Consider the following 16,723-nt stretch of genomic DNA (forward strand, 5'->3'; position numbering starts at 1 on the left):
CAGAATCAGCTGCTCAGACTGAGCCACCCAGGGGCCCCTGATAGAAATGTTTTTAAAAGAGAACACTGGGAAGTAAACAGCTCTTGATCTCTAGTTTCTTGCTGACAGTTAAGAAAATGAACTTCAAAATGTGACAGAACAGGGTTTGAGTTCTGACTCAACCCCTTCCTAGCTGACCCTGAACCTCATTTAACCTTTCCAAGCCTGAGTCCCCTCATACATAAAGTAGGGGTGATGATAACATCGTCTCAGAACTGTTCAGAGTTTCAGAAGAATTAGTGCATGATGAGACTGTTCAACCTGGGCACCTGGGTGGCTCAGTGGTTTGAGGGTCCAACTTCAGCTCAGGTTATGATCACAGGTTAGTGGGTTCGAACCCCTCATCTGGCTCTCTGCTATCAGCGCAGAGCCTGCTTCAGGTCCTGTATCCCCCTCTCTCTCTACCCCTCCCCTACTTGCACACTCACACTCTCTCAATAATAAATAAAAAGCATTAAAAAAAGAGTTTTCAATCAATCACTCCTGGCCCATGGGAAGAGCTCAATAAATGTTAGATACTATTATCATTAATCTTTCACTGCCCCCTGGACGGTTCTGAAAACACAGTGCCTCTCTCGATTCCTTGAGCCCCATAGAAGAGCATGTCTCCCCATGACAGAAACTCAGTACATCCCCCACAGCAGCTCACTTTGTGACTCAACTTGATTTATTTTCTCCATTGCCTTTTATATAATCCCATTTCCATTTTATTTCATTGTAATATCTTTCTGAAGGACAAAGAAAGAAAAGGCGAAAATAGTGCTGAGCGTCAGGAAACTGACTGAGCCAGCCCTCCATGGGCTCCCTGGCCAATGAGCAGTTCCTGAGGAAGACTTAAATCTTCACATCAAGTTCTGGGACCCCTACCTGAAACTGGCAACTACCCCCACCCCACTTCTCAGCAGTGAATGCCAATGACATACAAGTTTTGGATATGATTCACTCAAACACAAGTCATGGATGTAGAGAGGCTTTTTTCATACTTCATTTCCTTTTGGCAAGAGTTTTAATGGAGTTAAAACATGTTAATAGAATGAGATTTGAACATTTCAAAATCACAAAATTAATTTCATTTAATTTTGATTAAAGCACCAATTATCCAATCTGCTAGATGCCACCTGATGGTATCAGTTACACAAAACCCAGGTGCCACTGGCCTGACTTGTGTGTCTTCAGGTCATTGAAGATCTCAGGGTGGCCATCTTTGGCTCTCAAGCCCCTCCTGGGACACAGGGCATTTTAGGGGCACCCAGAAGACATCCCTGCCATTTTGACTCCTTCACTGTGGGCATAGCCAGTCCTCCAAAATATTATTATTAGAGCTGTCCTTGTAGATGGAGTTGGTCAGGTCGTGTGATTTCAGTCACTGGCAGGTACCCTGCTGATACTTGACCTTGCTTTCATTATTAGTTCTCCTCCTGAATATCGATGCTGTCCACCCCGATCTCATTCCCCATGGCATCTTCACATTCTGTGTGACAACACATGGACATTTGTATGCTTGCCTTAAATCTTTCTACCAGACTGCGCTTCCTGAAAGCCAAGACCATGATTTATTCCTCTTTGTAACACTGTTATCTATCGTGCACCTAACATGAGACTGTGCACATAGTCAGGTGAACATATGTTGAATCTATACATTATGTATTGTTGATTAAAGCCTTGATTTCTGTTTAAATATAGCTCGTTCTAGGAGAAACAGCCTTTTAACATGCTGTGAGTAATTTTCTGTGTAGTACAAATGAGAAATTTGAGAGCAGTTTTATATTCACGGGAAAGAGGAAAGAATAGGGCACTGGGTTCCTGGGGTGGGGTGGGGGATGTCACACAGAGGATGAAGGGTATAGATGAAACCTTTAGTGCCTGCTGCACAGTCTTGCTTAGGTCCCAGCCTGCCTTTGTTCTCTTCTTCCATCTCCCATAAACACCCACTGGCACAGAGCCGCCGCTAGCCTATAGAGATCCTTTGTGTAGATTAGAAAAAGACATCCCTTCTAGACAGATGCAATCTTGCAGGTGCATGGCTTGGCAAGCAGATGGTGCCTTTGGGAAAATTAGAAAGGAAAAAAAAGCCCATCCTCAGGCACTGCCCCTGCCGTGGCACATGGCTTGACAAGCAGACCACAGGGCTATTTCAGCTTATACATGCCCCTCAGCTCCATGTAGCGCAGAACCACACAATTGATGTGGTAGTCATCGCCACCAACAGCCCTCCTCGTACCCAGGAGCCCGTCTGTCAGCTTCCTGCCGTGTGCCTCGTCCCAGCAGAGTCCTGTCTGATGGCTGACTTGCTGACCTCCAATAAACCAATCCTCAATAAAGAGGAGGAAAATAAAAAAAAAAAAATAAAAAAAAGAGGAGGAAAATAACATTTATTTAGCCCCTGCTAGGTATGTAAGAGGCTGCCTTAAGGTCTTCCCATGTACTATCCCAGTATATCTTCATAGCAAGCTTTTGAGGTAGGTATTATTATCCCTATTTTAAAGGTGAGGAAATTGGTCCCAGCCCTACTGCTCTCTGATGCCAAGCCCATTATTCCACTTCTCTCAGCCCCTGGTTCTCTTCTCCATCTCCAGGGCCTGCTGCTGCTATATGGTGCCTACCTGGCTGGCCTGACTGACCATGTCAGCTCTCCTCCTGTGAATCAGTCTTTAACCATCATGGTTGGGGTCAACCTCGTAGTTGTGGCCGCTGGGCTTCTGTTTGTGGTCACCAGATACTTGCACTCCTGGCCCAACCTGGTCTTTGGACTGACATCTGGAGGTATCTTTGTTTGCACGACCACAATCAACTGCTTCATCTTCATTCCCCAGGTATGCTCTAAGGAGAATGTGGCAGGCCAGTCCTTGTTGTCATTCCAGAGGCTTCTCTGGGAATGATAAACTGCTCACTTTGTTTTTCCACTGAGACTTTTGGTTACCATTTCTTGGAGAGTCAGAAGTTCCCAGTGAGCTGGCTCTCTCTGTCCTTCCCTCCTCGCTCCCCTGAAGGGGACAGCTCTGCTCCCGGCCAGCAAGTAGGGCAGGCCCAAGGGGCTGGCAGTCACAGCAGCATGTGTCCACCCCTGGCAGGCTGCCTCACAGACCTGCCTTTCCACGTACCCTCCAGTCAACCTCACTCATCCCCAGTCCCCTCTTCACTTTGACGACGTCATTTCTTTCACTAGCCCGGGAATGACCTTTCTTTCCTATTTGAGATTGCAGATTCACAGAGGAAAAACTCATTTGGGTATTTAAGCAATTTAAAATGTTTTTTTTTCCTTTTATTAGAAGAAAATATGGAACATTTCTTTTTACAATAAGGAGAAATAAAAACTGAATAAAAATGTGTTTCATAGTATGGGGATTAAGAAAAAAACATCAAATGAGGGAGAGAGATAGAAGCAGAAATATCCAGATGGCAAAGAGAAAGAAAAAGAGTCAAAGGGAAAGGAAAAGGAATCCATAGACTCTGAAAGTGATGTTAAATTATTCATGTTATGCCCTAGGGTACCACTGAGCCACATATATCTGAGTTAATGAACTTGGCATTAGGCACCTGTCCTGTTTCCCTTCTAGATCTCTTTTCCTTCCCCCGAGGCCTCCCTCATCCCACTACTCCCTTTAGACCCTATCTTGATTCCCTTTGCAGCTTGAAGTTGACTATGAATGACAACTTGAGGGAGGCAACTAACTGATAATTACAGTGTTGGCTGAGGGAGAGTTATGACAGCACTTTGGGGCATGATGGTGTGACACAGGCATAGGCCTTTCCTCTTCTTCCCTTTCATAAATTCTCATTAAAATATTCTGCAGAATAAACAAATATGGAAAATCTGCAGCAGCAGCACTAAAAACCAAGGACGGGTACTGTATCTATACTAGAAACCAGAAGAATTTTTGCTGAATCTATGTTATAAGAACTAGATTGAAGGAAACCATGAGAGCTCTGACTTATTTGTCTAGGATTTGGCAGAAAAGGGCTATGAAACACAAGGGCTGTTCCTCTCTGGGAGACGGGGAAAGGAGAATGGGCAAGTGTCTTTTGTGTAGCCCACCCGTTAGGCTCTGTGGCCAGTGGTGATTGGTAACCCATCCATCCATTGCTAACTCCTTTCTGCCTTGCTCTTCTCCATTATATAGGCTGAAAGAGCTCAACACTTGCTTTGCCAACCCCTCTTATAGCTAGTGGTACCCATGTGATACCATTTTGAACACTAAAGATTTGCTGGAAGGCTTTTGAGAAAGCTTTTCTTCCCTAATTTCTTCCTACCTTTAATGTTTATGATGTCTGGAGCTATGGCAGCCATCTTGTGACCATGAGTGAAAAGCAAAGAGAATTATATACTGTACTAGAAAACTATAGCTCTTCTCATGTAAGACTATAAATTTAGGAGGAAAGGACCTATAAACAGATTCTGCAGTTCATAAGAACAGAACCACACACTTCTGGAGATTTGGAGAAGCTGTCATCCTCTGAAGTAAAATAGTTTTTAGAAGAGCTCTGATCTGTCTCAGCAACAGGATTCAAAGGATACAGCCTCTTTTAAACTAAAGTGAACCATCATGAAAAGGACATAATCTTAGATCATGAAATACCGAATAAGGATGGAAAATATTCTGTTAAACTTAAGATCCCAATAAAAGCATTGAATAGACAGCTGGATATGGCAAAATATTGAAATACTAAATTAATTTAAGGAAACAGAAAACAAGGAGACATTTAAAAATGAGAGACTAGTTAAGAAAATATGGAGAACAGATCTAAGATACAATTTAGAGCTAATAAGAATCTCTGAAAGACAACAAGATTAATTAGGGGCAGAAGTAATCATCAAGAACTATCAGAGGAGGGTCTTTCTGATCTAAACAAGACCTCTATCTGAAAATTGAGTGAATCTGCAACCTCCATAATATGGCCCTACTTGTATCTTCCCTCTCCACGCTCACCTCTGTCCCTTTGGAAGCCTAAGCCTTGGATGCAAGACTGCCACTCTCCTTGGTGTTTGAAGCCTCAGTGGTAATATTTAGGTAACCCATCTACACACAGACATAAACATTCAGGATAAAGTTCAGTTTGGAATCTAACTTCTAGGTCTAACCTTAGCAACAAGCACTTGGTTTGCTGAAGTGGGAGTGGAAATTGAATTATTAGGGGGTATAGGAACTGGGTGGACAGGCAGCGTCTGTCTTTTTCTTTCTGTCTCAATCCCCCTTTTCCTCCTAGCTCTCTTGAGCTCCCATTCTCTTACTCTGTCTTTCCTCTTCTATTTTCTGTCTCAGGCTTTTTCTCCTCTTGAGCTGACTATGACCAGAAAAATGTATTTTATAATTTCCTGTATTTTAGGTTTAGGGGGTAAATTCTTTTTGAAAATATAAAAGTAACTGAGGCTTGTCAGCTTTTTGTGTGCCTCTGAATTGATTTTCCCCTCTGGCTCAGTGGCCTTTGGTAGAAGAAAGATTCTCCCTGTGAGACCTGTACTGTGTATTCCTGGGAAAATAGGACAGCTGAACAAATTTGGAAAGGTTTGTGAGGAGAGCTATATGGGGAGGGGAGGCAGGAAGGAGGTAGACTGCCTTCTTGCAGCTAAGTCTTCAGACTGGACTGATGGGAGGGGCTTATGAAAGCAAAGACACAGATACCCCAAGGGAAGCTAGGTGGCGCGAGAGAGCTGAGTGAAATGGCTGACTTTACTGAAGAGACCAGTGGACCAAGTAGCACTCTACACAGGCCCTCAGGAAATGCCTAAGTGTTTATGCCAAGCACTGAGGTCATCACCAGCAATGAGCCAGCCTGTACTTTTGTGACCTGAACATGACCCGTCCTTATACACATCTCCCCCTCCATCCCTCTAGCTCTGAGAGGAAAGTGGCTCCTGAGATAGGACATTGTTTTTTCATCTGAATCCCTGAAGTGTTTCATCTGCGCTTGCATGAAGGTATTCAGGAATTTCTATACTGCCTTATCGTTATCTGTATACATCCCAGGGCTCCTACTAGATGGATGAACTTTGTAAAAGAAAGCTTCCTTCATTTACTCATGTATCCGTCCATCTACTCATTACATGTAGGAAACATGTAGCTAAACACATGGGCTCACCTCAGAGTCTAGTAGGGAGCCGATGTGAAAGGAATTATAATACATGTGTTAGGTGTTTGAGGGAGGCATGTTATATAATGCTGGGGAAGGGGTGCCTCAGTCCTTCTGGGAACTCAGTGACACCTTCTCAGAAAATAAGGGTATTTGGGGTCAGTCTTAAAGGAGTCTTCCCCTGAGCAGACAGGGGAAGGGCAGTGGGTGGCATTTTAGAGGGGGAACATCCTGCCTGGGGGCAGATGAATGTGAGAGAGAACAGGGTATGTTTGGAGCGCCATAATACTTTGCACTTTTTTTTTTTTTTAAAGAAATGTGTATTCAGTTTTGAGAGAGAATGAGCAAGGGAGGGGCAGAGAGAGAGAGGGAGACAGAGGCTCTGAAGCAGGCTCTGTGCTGACAGTAGTGAGCCCGATGCAGGGCTAAAACTCACAAACCATGAGATCATGTCCTGAGACGAAGTCAGACAGTCAACCGAGTGAGCCACGCAGGTGCCCCTGTACTTTGCACTTTTTGAAGCACAAACTGAAACAAAGGGAGCGTGGCAGGAGGTGAGAGGCACATGGGATGAGCTTATGAAGGCCTTGGATGGCCTATTAGAAATTGAGAGTTAATCCCACTGTTTTAGTTTCCTATTGCTGCTCTAACCAATTACTACAAATCTAATAGCTTAAAACAATACAGAGTTATTATCTTAATAACCCTGGAGATTAGAAATCCAAAACCGGTCATATATGACTAAAATCAAGATGTCAATAGGTGTGTATTCCTTCAGGAAGGTCTAGGGAAGAATCTGTTTCCATGCCTTTTCCAACTTCTAGAGGCTGCCTTCATTCTTTGACTAATGGCTTCTTCTTCCAACTTCAGAGCCAGCAGTGTGGTATCTTCAAATCTCTCTGACCTCTGATTCTATGGTCACATCTCTTAGTCAGACTCTCCTAGCCTTAAAGGGACTCTGGTGATTATATTGGCCTTGCCCAGGTAATCCAGAATAATCTCCCCTTTTCAAAATCCTTAACTCAATCACATTTACAAAATCCCTTTTACCATGTACAGTAACATATTCCCACATTCCACAGATTAGGAGGGGAACATCTTTGGGGAAGCATTATTCATCCTACCACACCCACATAGCCCAGAGGCTGAGAAAACAAGAAAATGCTTGTCCTACTAGAGGATGTGCCATGGAGAGGTCCTGAAATTGTGACCTGAGGGCTATTTATAGCCATATTCCAGAAATCCAGAAGTGTCAAGTCCCAAGACCAGGATCTCCACAGAAGGGAGGAGGATTGAGTCGAGGGGCACCCTGGCTCCACCAGCCAGCTCAGTGTGAGATAGACCAAAGACCTGGGAGGTGCCCTTAACCAGTGTTGAGCAATTCTTCCAGCAGCCCTGCAGACAGGGGATGCTAGGGGACAGAAAGGAAAAGCTATACTTAGTTATACTGCTAGGGAAACAAGGGGGGCCCAAGAAGGGACAGAGATACTTGCAACACTGCTAAGGTGAGTGCTGGGAGAATAACACTGGAGGTCATCTCCATCCAATGAAGACCATAGAGTGACCCTGAGGTGCCAGACTCCAGTAACTCCTGAGTATCAAAGTGAGCTGAGAGCACCCTGGGGAAGGGGACTTGGAGAAGGGCATCTAAGGGGAGGGTCCTAGCCTGACCTACCACACAGACCCCTGACACCATGAAGGACTTATGCTAAATCAACAGAGAACCCAAGAAGTCTTGGGTGAGAATGTATTGTAGTTGATGGTAGGATTTAAAATCCTAACAGCTTTACCAAATCTGGGTTACGCTCCGTAGGCAGAATGCAATAAATGTCTCATGACTAAGTAAATAAATTCCAGGACCCCTGTGAAGCTACCCACAGACGTCTCAGCATCATTTCTAGAACCAGGGTACCAGAGTGCCCAGCATACATCACCAGAACTCTTCATTAGGAGAATTCCTTAAGGGAGAAAGAGAAGTGTTGAGTTCTGTGGCCTCCCTGGCCTTCCCATAACTGACATTTGTCACATGGCAACAGTGTCCCAAAGGCCCTAGACAATGCCCCTGTTTGTGAATGTTCTCTATTCCCTTCCATCCCTATTAAATTAAACCAGCCCAGGCTTCCACAGATTGTTTCTCAAAATCAGTTTCTCCCGAAAAACTTTCCCTAGAACCCCCACAGTTAACAGTCTCTGTCTTCATCAGCTGTGTTGAGGACATGCGGTATGTGGTACCCTGCTTATGGCTGTGCCTGTGCTGCTAACTAGCTGGAGGGCCTTGAAAGGTCATAGTCCTTCTGAGTCTTTCCTCATTTGTCAAGTAAAAAGGACAGTCAGATCTCCGACCTAATGTTCTATCATTTCTATTGATTTTTATTGACATTTGTGGTTTTCTGTCTGTCTGAGACCTGATTATTGATTTGGGTTAGAAGTCCTCTGACAGGAGCAGTGAGCACACCATTATTACTCCACAAATGAGAATAATTAAGAACAGCTACTTACCACCAAAAGCAGTTTCATTTGAAACATAAAATGTTTAGATTGCTTAACCCTATTAGAGCTTCTAAATTCTGGCGGGAGAATATGGCTCTAAAGCATACTTTAACTCTAGTCTGCCTTGACCAGTCCACCAATGGGCAGGTAGATGGGTCAAGCTGAGATTATTCAATTTTATCTACTTGTCAGCTTCTTACTTTGGCATTTTTTAAACCAATAGTAAGTAATCTTAACATTCTCTATACTTTCATTACTGTTTAGGAACTCTCTGGGATAAAGTACCTTTTGAGGAGAGAATAGTTTACACATATGTGCATATCTGTGACACTGTCATTCCTTGCTGTTTTTGAAAAAGGGTGAGATAATGTGTTTCTGGGAGTGTAATTAAATAAATAACATGTGTTCTTTTATCTAACAGCTGAAGCAGTGGAAGGCATTTGAAGAGGAAAACCAAACAATCAGACGCATGGCCAAATATTTCAGCACTCCCAGCAAAAGCTTCCATACCCAGTATGGTGAGGAGCAGAACTGCCATGCTAGAGGAGAGAAAAATTCCATGGACAGACTCCTCACAGAAGTAAGCTAAACCCCTGCCTGGTGGATTCTCTGTCAGGAAGAACTCCAATCTTGCAGTGGTGGGCCCCAGAGGTCTCATTGCTAGCATTCTTTCTTGGCCCTCCATTCCCCCGCTGCCTAGCCACGTCTGCTTCCCTCAGGCCCAGGCAAACACCCCAGCATTTCCCCAGGGACCCTCCCATTGCAGAAGCTCAGCTCACCCACTGCATTCATTCATCAGCCCAGAGTGTGCCAGGCATTGTGCAAAGTGCCAATGAACAAAACAAGTACAGTTCCTACCCTCACGGAGCTCACAGTCTACTGGAGGAAATGAATGTTGATCAAGTAAATGTCTAATTATAAATTGTTATAACAATTATGAAGGAAGAAAAAAGTGGTAAGACAGAATAATGGGTAGTGAGGGTAAGGGAACCTAATTTAAAATGGTCAGAAAAGACTCTCTGAGCTGAGAGCTGAAGGTTAAGTACAGATGCAGGGAAAAGCATACCAAGCAGAGAGAGCAGTGTCGTAAAGGCCATGAGTCATAGTGGATCCTCGCTTCTTCTGTATGACACATTCTCTCTTAGAGTAGTGCCCTCATTCCCAACATCTCACAAGGCCCATTACTGTCCTTTCCAGGTTTAAACTAGAGATTGCCATCATTCTACCAATCCAGAAAGTCGAGAAGTGTCTAAAGATGGGGTACAGGGTTTATTTATTTATTTACTCGAGATTTTATTTTTAAGTAATCTCTACACCCAATGTGGGGCTTGAACACATTGATCACAACCGCGAGATCAAAAGTTGAAGGGATGGAGAGCTTAAAGGGGACTCTGAATATCATAGTAGCACTCAGGGAGGACTGGGCAACCCCAAGCCCTTTTTTCTTCTGTTCTTGAGCCAGGCCTGGCACCTCTCCCAGAATCGGGCGGTGTGATGTGTGCTTGAAGAAAGCACCTGGAAAAGCTTGAGGCTGCACCACCTCAGAAAGGAGACATGGAACCCAGAGGAATTAGTTTTTCACACTAATGAAATTATATTTCATATTATTTTCAGTACAGAACGTACCTGAGTAGGTGCTGTGTGGGAAACGACACTTGTAACTGGACTGATACCTGGGTTTCAGCTATCCTGGCAGTGAGAATGCTGTGATGGGGCCCCAAGAAACACAACCAGGGAAGGGATTAACCTCCTCCGGCACCTACTGCCTGTGCTCCTCTGTTTCCTCCCTCCACGCTCTTGGTTTGGAGCTTTTTAATCCATCAGAGTAATACATCTCCATATTTTTACTATTTATGAAGCATTCAGGACCTTATTTCAGAGCCAGATTTCTTCCTACCTGGCAAGGGAATAAGTAGCATTGCCTTTGATACTCTGCAAAGTCTTCAAAGAAACATTTTTTTTTTCCAGCTAAACAGAAGGCTAGAAACTTGGCGAGAACAGCCAGGATGGTTTTTATTCACAATCAGCTAATGTTGGAACAGCCAAGTGGCCTGACTCTTTAGCCTTATGGTAATTTGTGACGTGATTTTTGTATTTCTGCCATCCTACCCTGTTTCCCACGCAGTAACTGAATCTGCGCTTTCCAAAAAGATGTCTTGAGTCTGCGGTAGAAGGGCCCTAATGGGGAGCAGATGCAGAGTCAGTAAAATCCTGGCCTCTTCCCCTCAATGCCTTACACCTGGAACATCTTTCCCAGAACAGGCCTGAGAACAAGCATCTTGTTCTGGGACCCTTTCCCAGGCTCTGAGAGCTTCTAGTATCTGAATCTCCAGTTTCAGCACTCCATATGTGCACAGACCCCAACTCCAGCTCCTCAGTTGCAGGCCCCTCTTACGCAGTCCCCTCTGTCACCTCGTGTCCTCCTCTTTCCCATGATCTTCTCACTCTTGCCCCCCTTGACTGTATGGCCAGAGGTCCCCCAGAGGCTGTTTGTGCAGCATGCATTACTGACTTGCCAGGCTATGGGAAGACCAGCAGACAGAACCTTTCCAGAGAATGAAGGACCTCCCTTCTACACTCTGCAGCAGAGGAAATTCACCTACCAGTTTACTTCCTTGAACCATAGAAACAAGAGTGTGACTCCATTTCTCTTTATGGCCTGCGCCTTATGGAACACACCTGCGGATGTTTTGCTTCCCCAGATATGCCAAAAACAATAATTAATAAGCTCATTTAAATGTAGCTGCTGTGGTAGGTCAGATTTTGGTCTCACAATGGCAGTGCCTCACACCACGCCTTTAATTAGTATGCAGCCACGGAGAAGACAGAGCCCCACTTCCTTTTCTGGAACAAGGGAAATTTACTGTTTAGGCTGATGTTTCTAAATCTGTCACCAGCCAGCTTCAGATGTTTGGTTTGCTGGGAGAAAAGTATTCTTCCCAACTCAATGTTTACCCTGTTTTTCTACACTCAAAGGAATTTGTGGATAAGACACAAAAAGCACTCAAGAGTTTACTTGCTGGGGTAGTTGTCATCAGCTGGTGGCTTCCCCCTACCTGTGGGGGAGTAGAGGCCTCCTGAAGGTAGTATGAGAATATGCCCAATGGGCTTCAGGGGGAGGGTCAGGTGAGGATCTGGAAGAGGGTTGGGGGTCCCTCCTGTGCAGCCAGCTTAGTCATGCCTATGAGATCCTCAGAGAGATATCTGGCACCACCCATTTATCATGAAGAGGCTGAATGAATGTCGCCTTGTTACTCATCTACTCCGCTCCTGGTGAGTCCTTGAGTCATCTACTTCGCCGGCTACGCCCCCGCGTTACCACTCTGCAGGTGAGCACAGGGAGGATGGGGAGGCAGGTGCTCAGCTGTGAATCCTTTCCGCTTATTCACTAGTTACTCACTGGCCCTGGACTCTCTCCAGATGATAAAAGAAGTAAGCTAAACCAGGATGAAACTGGAGTACCAATATTTGGAAAATCACCCTCCTGCGTATAAATAGGGAACAGGAGATCTGCTCGGAGCTGCTGCCAGAGGGCTCTTGCTGGACTCGTTTACTTAACTTGCTGCTCCTTTAAAGGGTCACTTCTGGGCAACTCTCTCATATCAACTTGAAAAACAAAACCCACCAGTTCAGTCCATAGGCAACTTGTTTCAGGGAGCCTAAAGAAAGTAAGCATTCACCTGTTTCTAGGGTGTGGTAAATGGGCGTCCAGATGCCCACCCTCAGCTTCTTAAGAGGATGGCAACAAAGAGACAGCATTTTGGTATTTGGACAAATACTTCTTAGAACACAATGTTTGTGTTATTAACCCCCAAGCCCTTAGTCATCATCTGCCCCATCAGCTCTCTACTACCTTTGAACATCAGACATTTCAGAAGGTACACATAGGTCTGAGCTGGACAGTCACCTGCTGTACCACCAGAGGATGCTCAGGGCACAGCCTCCACCACCCCTCCCTCCCACTTCACAGCCCACATGATCTAGCAGATAGAATGGGCATGCTTCTCCAGCTCTCACCTGCCAGCTCAACCAGGTACAGCCAGTTGATCAACTAACAGCCGTGCAGCAGGTAGGCCGCTCAGCAGCTGAACTGCTCCAGTCCGATTCATCTTCTGGGCTCCATCCTAGATCTACTAAATCAAGCTATCAAAGATTTAGTCCCAACTATTCTCTTTAAACAAAATGGAACAAATAAAACTCTTCTTTAATAATTCTGGTTCCTGAACTTCTTTAGGAGATACCGACAGCTGATGGTGCCACATGGTAGCTTTGGCTCCCACCCCCAAGGTCCAGCCAAGGGAAGTGATAACACCAACCTGAGATTCTTGGTGAACACACCCCAACCTCCAACTCTAGTCTTGTCTCTTTTGCGCAGGATTCTCCACTCTTCTCTCTGTTCTTCCCATTTTCTAGTCCCCCTAGCAAGAGGCAAAATACTTATTTCCTCATTCATTCATCCCTTGAGATATGCCTGAAATTTGTCTGTGTTTTGCAAAAGTGTGACAAACCTAGAGTTGGGCCATCTCAAACATTACTCAGACTGGCATCCTGCAGAGCGACTTGACCTCCTGAGTTCTGAGGAAAGGGGAGAGGGTGCTGTAGCAGCCAACAAAAAGCTAATGCTATGCCTCCTCCGAGCTCCCTTCTCACAGACAATGCCACCTTTTTGAGCACCATTTGTCAGTTATTGTGCTAAGCACTTCACTCACATCAACTCATTTCACCTCATGGAGCTACTTCCTCAGAGCCTAGGCTCACCAGCCAATACACAGAGGAACTGGGATTTAAACCAAGGTTCTGATACCACTCTTTTGTCACCATGGAAAACTAAAAATCCTCAAAGGCTTCCTTTATTCATGGTTTTGCTTTTATTTTACAGAAAAATGCTATGATTGAAAGCCTGCAGGAACAAGTGAACAACGCCAAAGAGAAGCTAGTGAGGCTGATGTCAGCTGAATGCACCTTGGACCCCCCAGAGTGGGCTGTCCCTCCTGCCTCTTCCCACAGCCTGGCAGCTCAAGGGCCTTCAGAATGCCTCTCTGGCTCTCCGAATGATACCAGTGTGGCTGCCCAGGACTCCCAGAGCAGCTCAGTGCCCTCCTCAAGTGTGCAGAGCCTGGAGGGAGCTGTGAAGGACACCAGCTCCTCCTCAGGAAAGAAGGAAAAAATCTCTAACTTCAAAGACCTTTCTGGTCATTTAAATTTGGGCTGCAGCCAGAAGCCACAGCCTGAGCAAAACCGAGGTGCAGAAAGAAGAGACCAAGAACCCATGAACCCCCGCCAGAGTCTCATACCAGGTGGAGAAGGCCCTGTTCCCCAGAGGCAGGGGCAGCTGGAGAACTCAGAGGAGCCCCAAAAGCGGCTGTCAAGAGTCAATTCAGTGATCAGGGAGAAGCTTCAGGAAGTCCTGCAAGATCTGGGCCTGGACCCTGAGGCTCCCCTCCCCTCTTCCCCATCCTATACACAGCAGCCCTGGAAGAGCCCCCAGAAGATTCCTCTCTCCAGGGAGCTGGGCTTCAGCCCATACATGGTGAGGAGAAGGCGGGCAGTGCTGCGGGCTCGCTCACACTTTCCAGGCTCTATACCCTCATATGTGGGGCATCGGGCAAATAGGACTGTATCTGGGGCATACGATGGGCTAAGTGTGCAGAATAGGGACAGTTCCTGCCTGGATCCCCAAACTGCTGGTTCCAGGGCACCAAAACCCTTTTCCAGGAAGCCTCCACTATTCCCAGATCTTCAAGGCAAGCTGGGCACCCTGGAAGGCAGCAAACAAAGCCAGACAGAGCCCCAGGGTACCAGGGGGAGCCAGGCAGCCTTTGCTCACCAGCCTTCTGGCTCTGACCAAGCACAGGGTCCTGCCACCCCACACCTATTCAGAGCCTCACCAGATGTGGCTGAGCAGCGGCAGCTGGTGCCCCTAGGATTCCCAGGTTGTCCATCTATGTCGTCTCCGTGCAACTACCTTGACACTGAGTCCAGCAGTTCAGATGAGTTCTTCTGCCGCTGCCACCGGCCCTACTGTGAAATCTGCTTCCAGAGCTCCTCTGATTCCAGTGACAGTGGCTCATCAGACAGTGACCCTGACCCTGCTGGGGGGCTGGCTTCCTGGGAGAAGTTGCGGGCCCACTCAAAGCCTATTGTGAACTTCAAAGAGGACTTGAAACCCACACTGGTGTGAAAAGCAGCAGAGTGGGTCTGGATATAGAGGTCGGTCCAGGACAAGCCATACCAAGGCCTATAGGAGAAAGGCCAGTTCTGGCCTTCTGGGAACAGACCAGTGCCTTGAACTGATCAAGCCTTTACCATGTTTCAGCTATGCTCACTTGAGCACTGTGTTACCTTGAGTACTTCTTGATCTATCAAAAGAGGGGGATTGCCTGTCTTGTTACTACCTCACAGCATTCCTATAAAAGACTCTAGTTCAGTGACTGTAAAAGGTCACTTTTGATAAAAGGTGCTAAGTGAGCACAGAGGGTTTTCTGGCCTGGTCAGCCTGTATTCTACAAAACTCTTAATATATACCAGATGGATGACTATATGGACATACATGTGGAGAGATGGAAGGAAGATTTCTGCAGAACCAGAGTTGTAGACAGCGACCCATCCAACTGGCCTTCTGATGGACAGGCCTGCTATGAAGATAGGTCTCTTACATTCTTGGGTGCCCACTCTTGGCAAGGAATGGTTTTACTTCTGAAGTTTGTGAATATCACCACCCCTAATTTCCAGCTTCTGGCCTGCCTCAGCTCAGAGCCACCTTTACACCACTATTTGGTGTACAAGTCTTTCCACCATTATGGCACCTCCCCATCATTCCTGAGACTGGTCAGGTCTCCATGTGCCCATAGGTTACCCAGATCTCACTCCTGAGCTTGGATGACACCAGAGGCCCAGACTGTCTCCTGGTCCCTGTGGCCCTTCCCTTTGATTCTACCAGGGGTACAATTTTATACCGGGTATGAGGAATACACACTGACAGTTTCTGATAGGGTAGGAGGGGTCCTGTTTGTCCAGGTGTTTTGGGGGCCATTGGAATTACATGACCACCAACAGCGACATAAACCTGGAAACAAGATGGGAAAATACAAAGGAAGAAATGGAGGAGAAGGCAGGAAAGAAAATAGGTTTTGAATATTTAACCTGAATCTGGCATGGTCCTCAGCAATATAAAGTTTCAAGTAATTCCTTATGATAACCCTGTGAAGTAGGCGCTCTCGTTCCCATTTTACAGACGGGGAATTTGTGGCTTAGAGAACTGAGGTCACTTCCCCAGACATCACACTGCTAGAGAGTGGCTCGTGCAGGACTTGCCCACAGTTCATGGGACTCGAGGTTGGTAGATTTCCCTGAGGACGCAACTCTTCACTCATTCTCCTGGGAGTGGCCAGCAGGGCTCGGCAGGCCAGACAAAAAAGCAGGGTAGTGTAGGGAAGCAGAGAGATGTTCACCATGCAGTTCTAGATGACAAAACAGGGTTCCTGGCCTCAGGTAGCAGCCCTCCATCTCCTCACCGCCCAGAGGGGCCCACTCGCACCTCTAGGGGAGCCAGGGAGTTGGGTAAAGAGTGTCAGGAATTTAACTGCCACGGAAAATGCGAATGTGTCCACTTTGCTTTAAGCTATTATTGTTTACAGGCTGTCTCCTGCCCCCACCTGCTATATGTCCATCTTTGTGTATACACATTTGTCTGTAGGAGTTCAGGCCTCATTAGAAAAGTTTGGAGCAGGGGCATTTGGCTCCACATCTTTCCCAGAAGATTTATCCTGAATGCTCAGGGCTGCTGACACCTCGTGAATCTCCAGACACTGGATTGGGAAGCCCTCCTGGTCGCACAGATTCCTCTAATGTTTACTTTTAAATACAAATGTCATAACTTATTCTGTGTGTGGGTTTGTAGCTTCCACTTATGCTGTTTGTATGCTGTCCAAGTGACCCCTTAATAAACGAGAAATGGCTCCCAAAGCAAGTCTCTAGAAATTGTAGCCCTGTGCTGCAGAGGAGAGGCCCAGAGAAGCCTCTGAACCACCAAGGCAGTGGACATGAAGCCGCCACCAGAGTTGCCACTCGCTCACCCCAGGTTTCAAGTAGATCTTCTGCCAAACTTGCATTTGTAACAGATTCT

The 16,723-nt window shown here is 46.0% G+C and overlaps 1 protein-coding gene across 2 annotated transcripts in view; it reads left to right on the forward strand.

Annotated features, from left to right (window-relative positions):
- The window catches only part of GPR156 (G protein-coupled receptor 156), a 101,521-nt gene extending 85,043 nt beyond the window's left edge, over positions 1-16,478 (forward strand). Inside the window, exons 8-10 of one of the 2 annotated variants that reach the window (XM_077776764.1) lie at positions 2,616-2,852; positions 9,020-9,178; positions 13,478-16,478. In XM_077776764.1, coding sequence (XP_077632890.1) covers positions 2,616-2,852; positions 9,020-9,178; positions 13,478-14,779 — 1,698 coding nt within the window. In that variant the 3' untranslated portion in view covers positions 14,780-16,478. The remainder of the gene's footprint in view (positions 1-2,615; positions 2,853-9,019; positions 9,179-13,477) is intronic. The other variant, XM_077776765.1, reaches the window with a different exon arrangement.
- The last annotated feature ends 245 nt before the right edge of the window (positions 16,479-16,723 follow it).

Source organism: Crocuta crocuta, unplaced genomic scaffold, assembly GCF_008692635.1.
Source record: "Crocuta crocuta isolate KB4526 unplaced genomic scaffold, BGI_CrCroc_1.0 scaffold87, whole genome shotgun sequence".
NCBI lineage: Eukaryota > Metazoa > Chordata > Mammalia > Carnivora > Hyaenidae > Crocuta > Crocuta crocuta.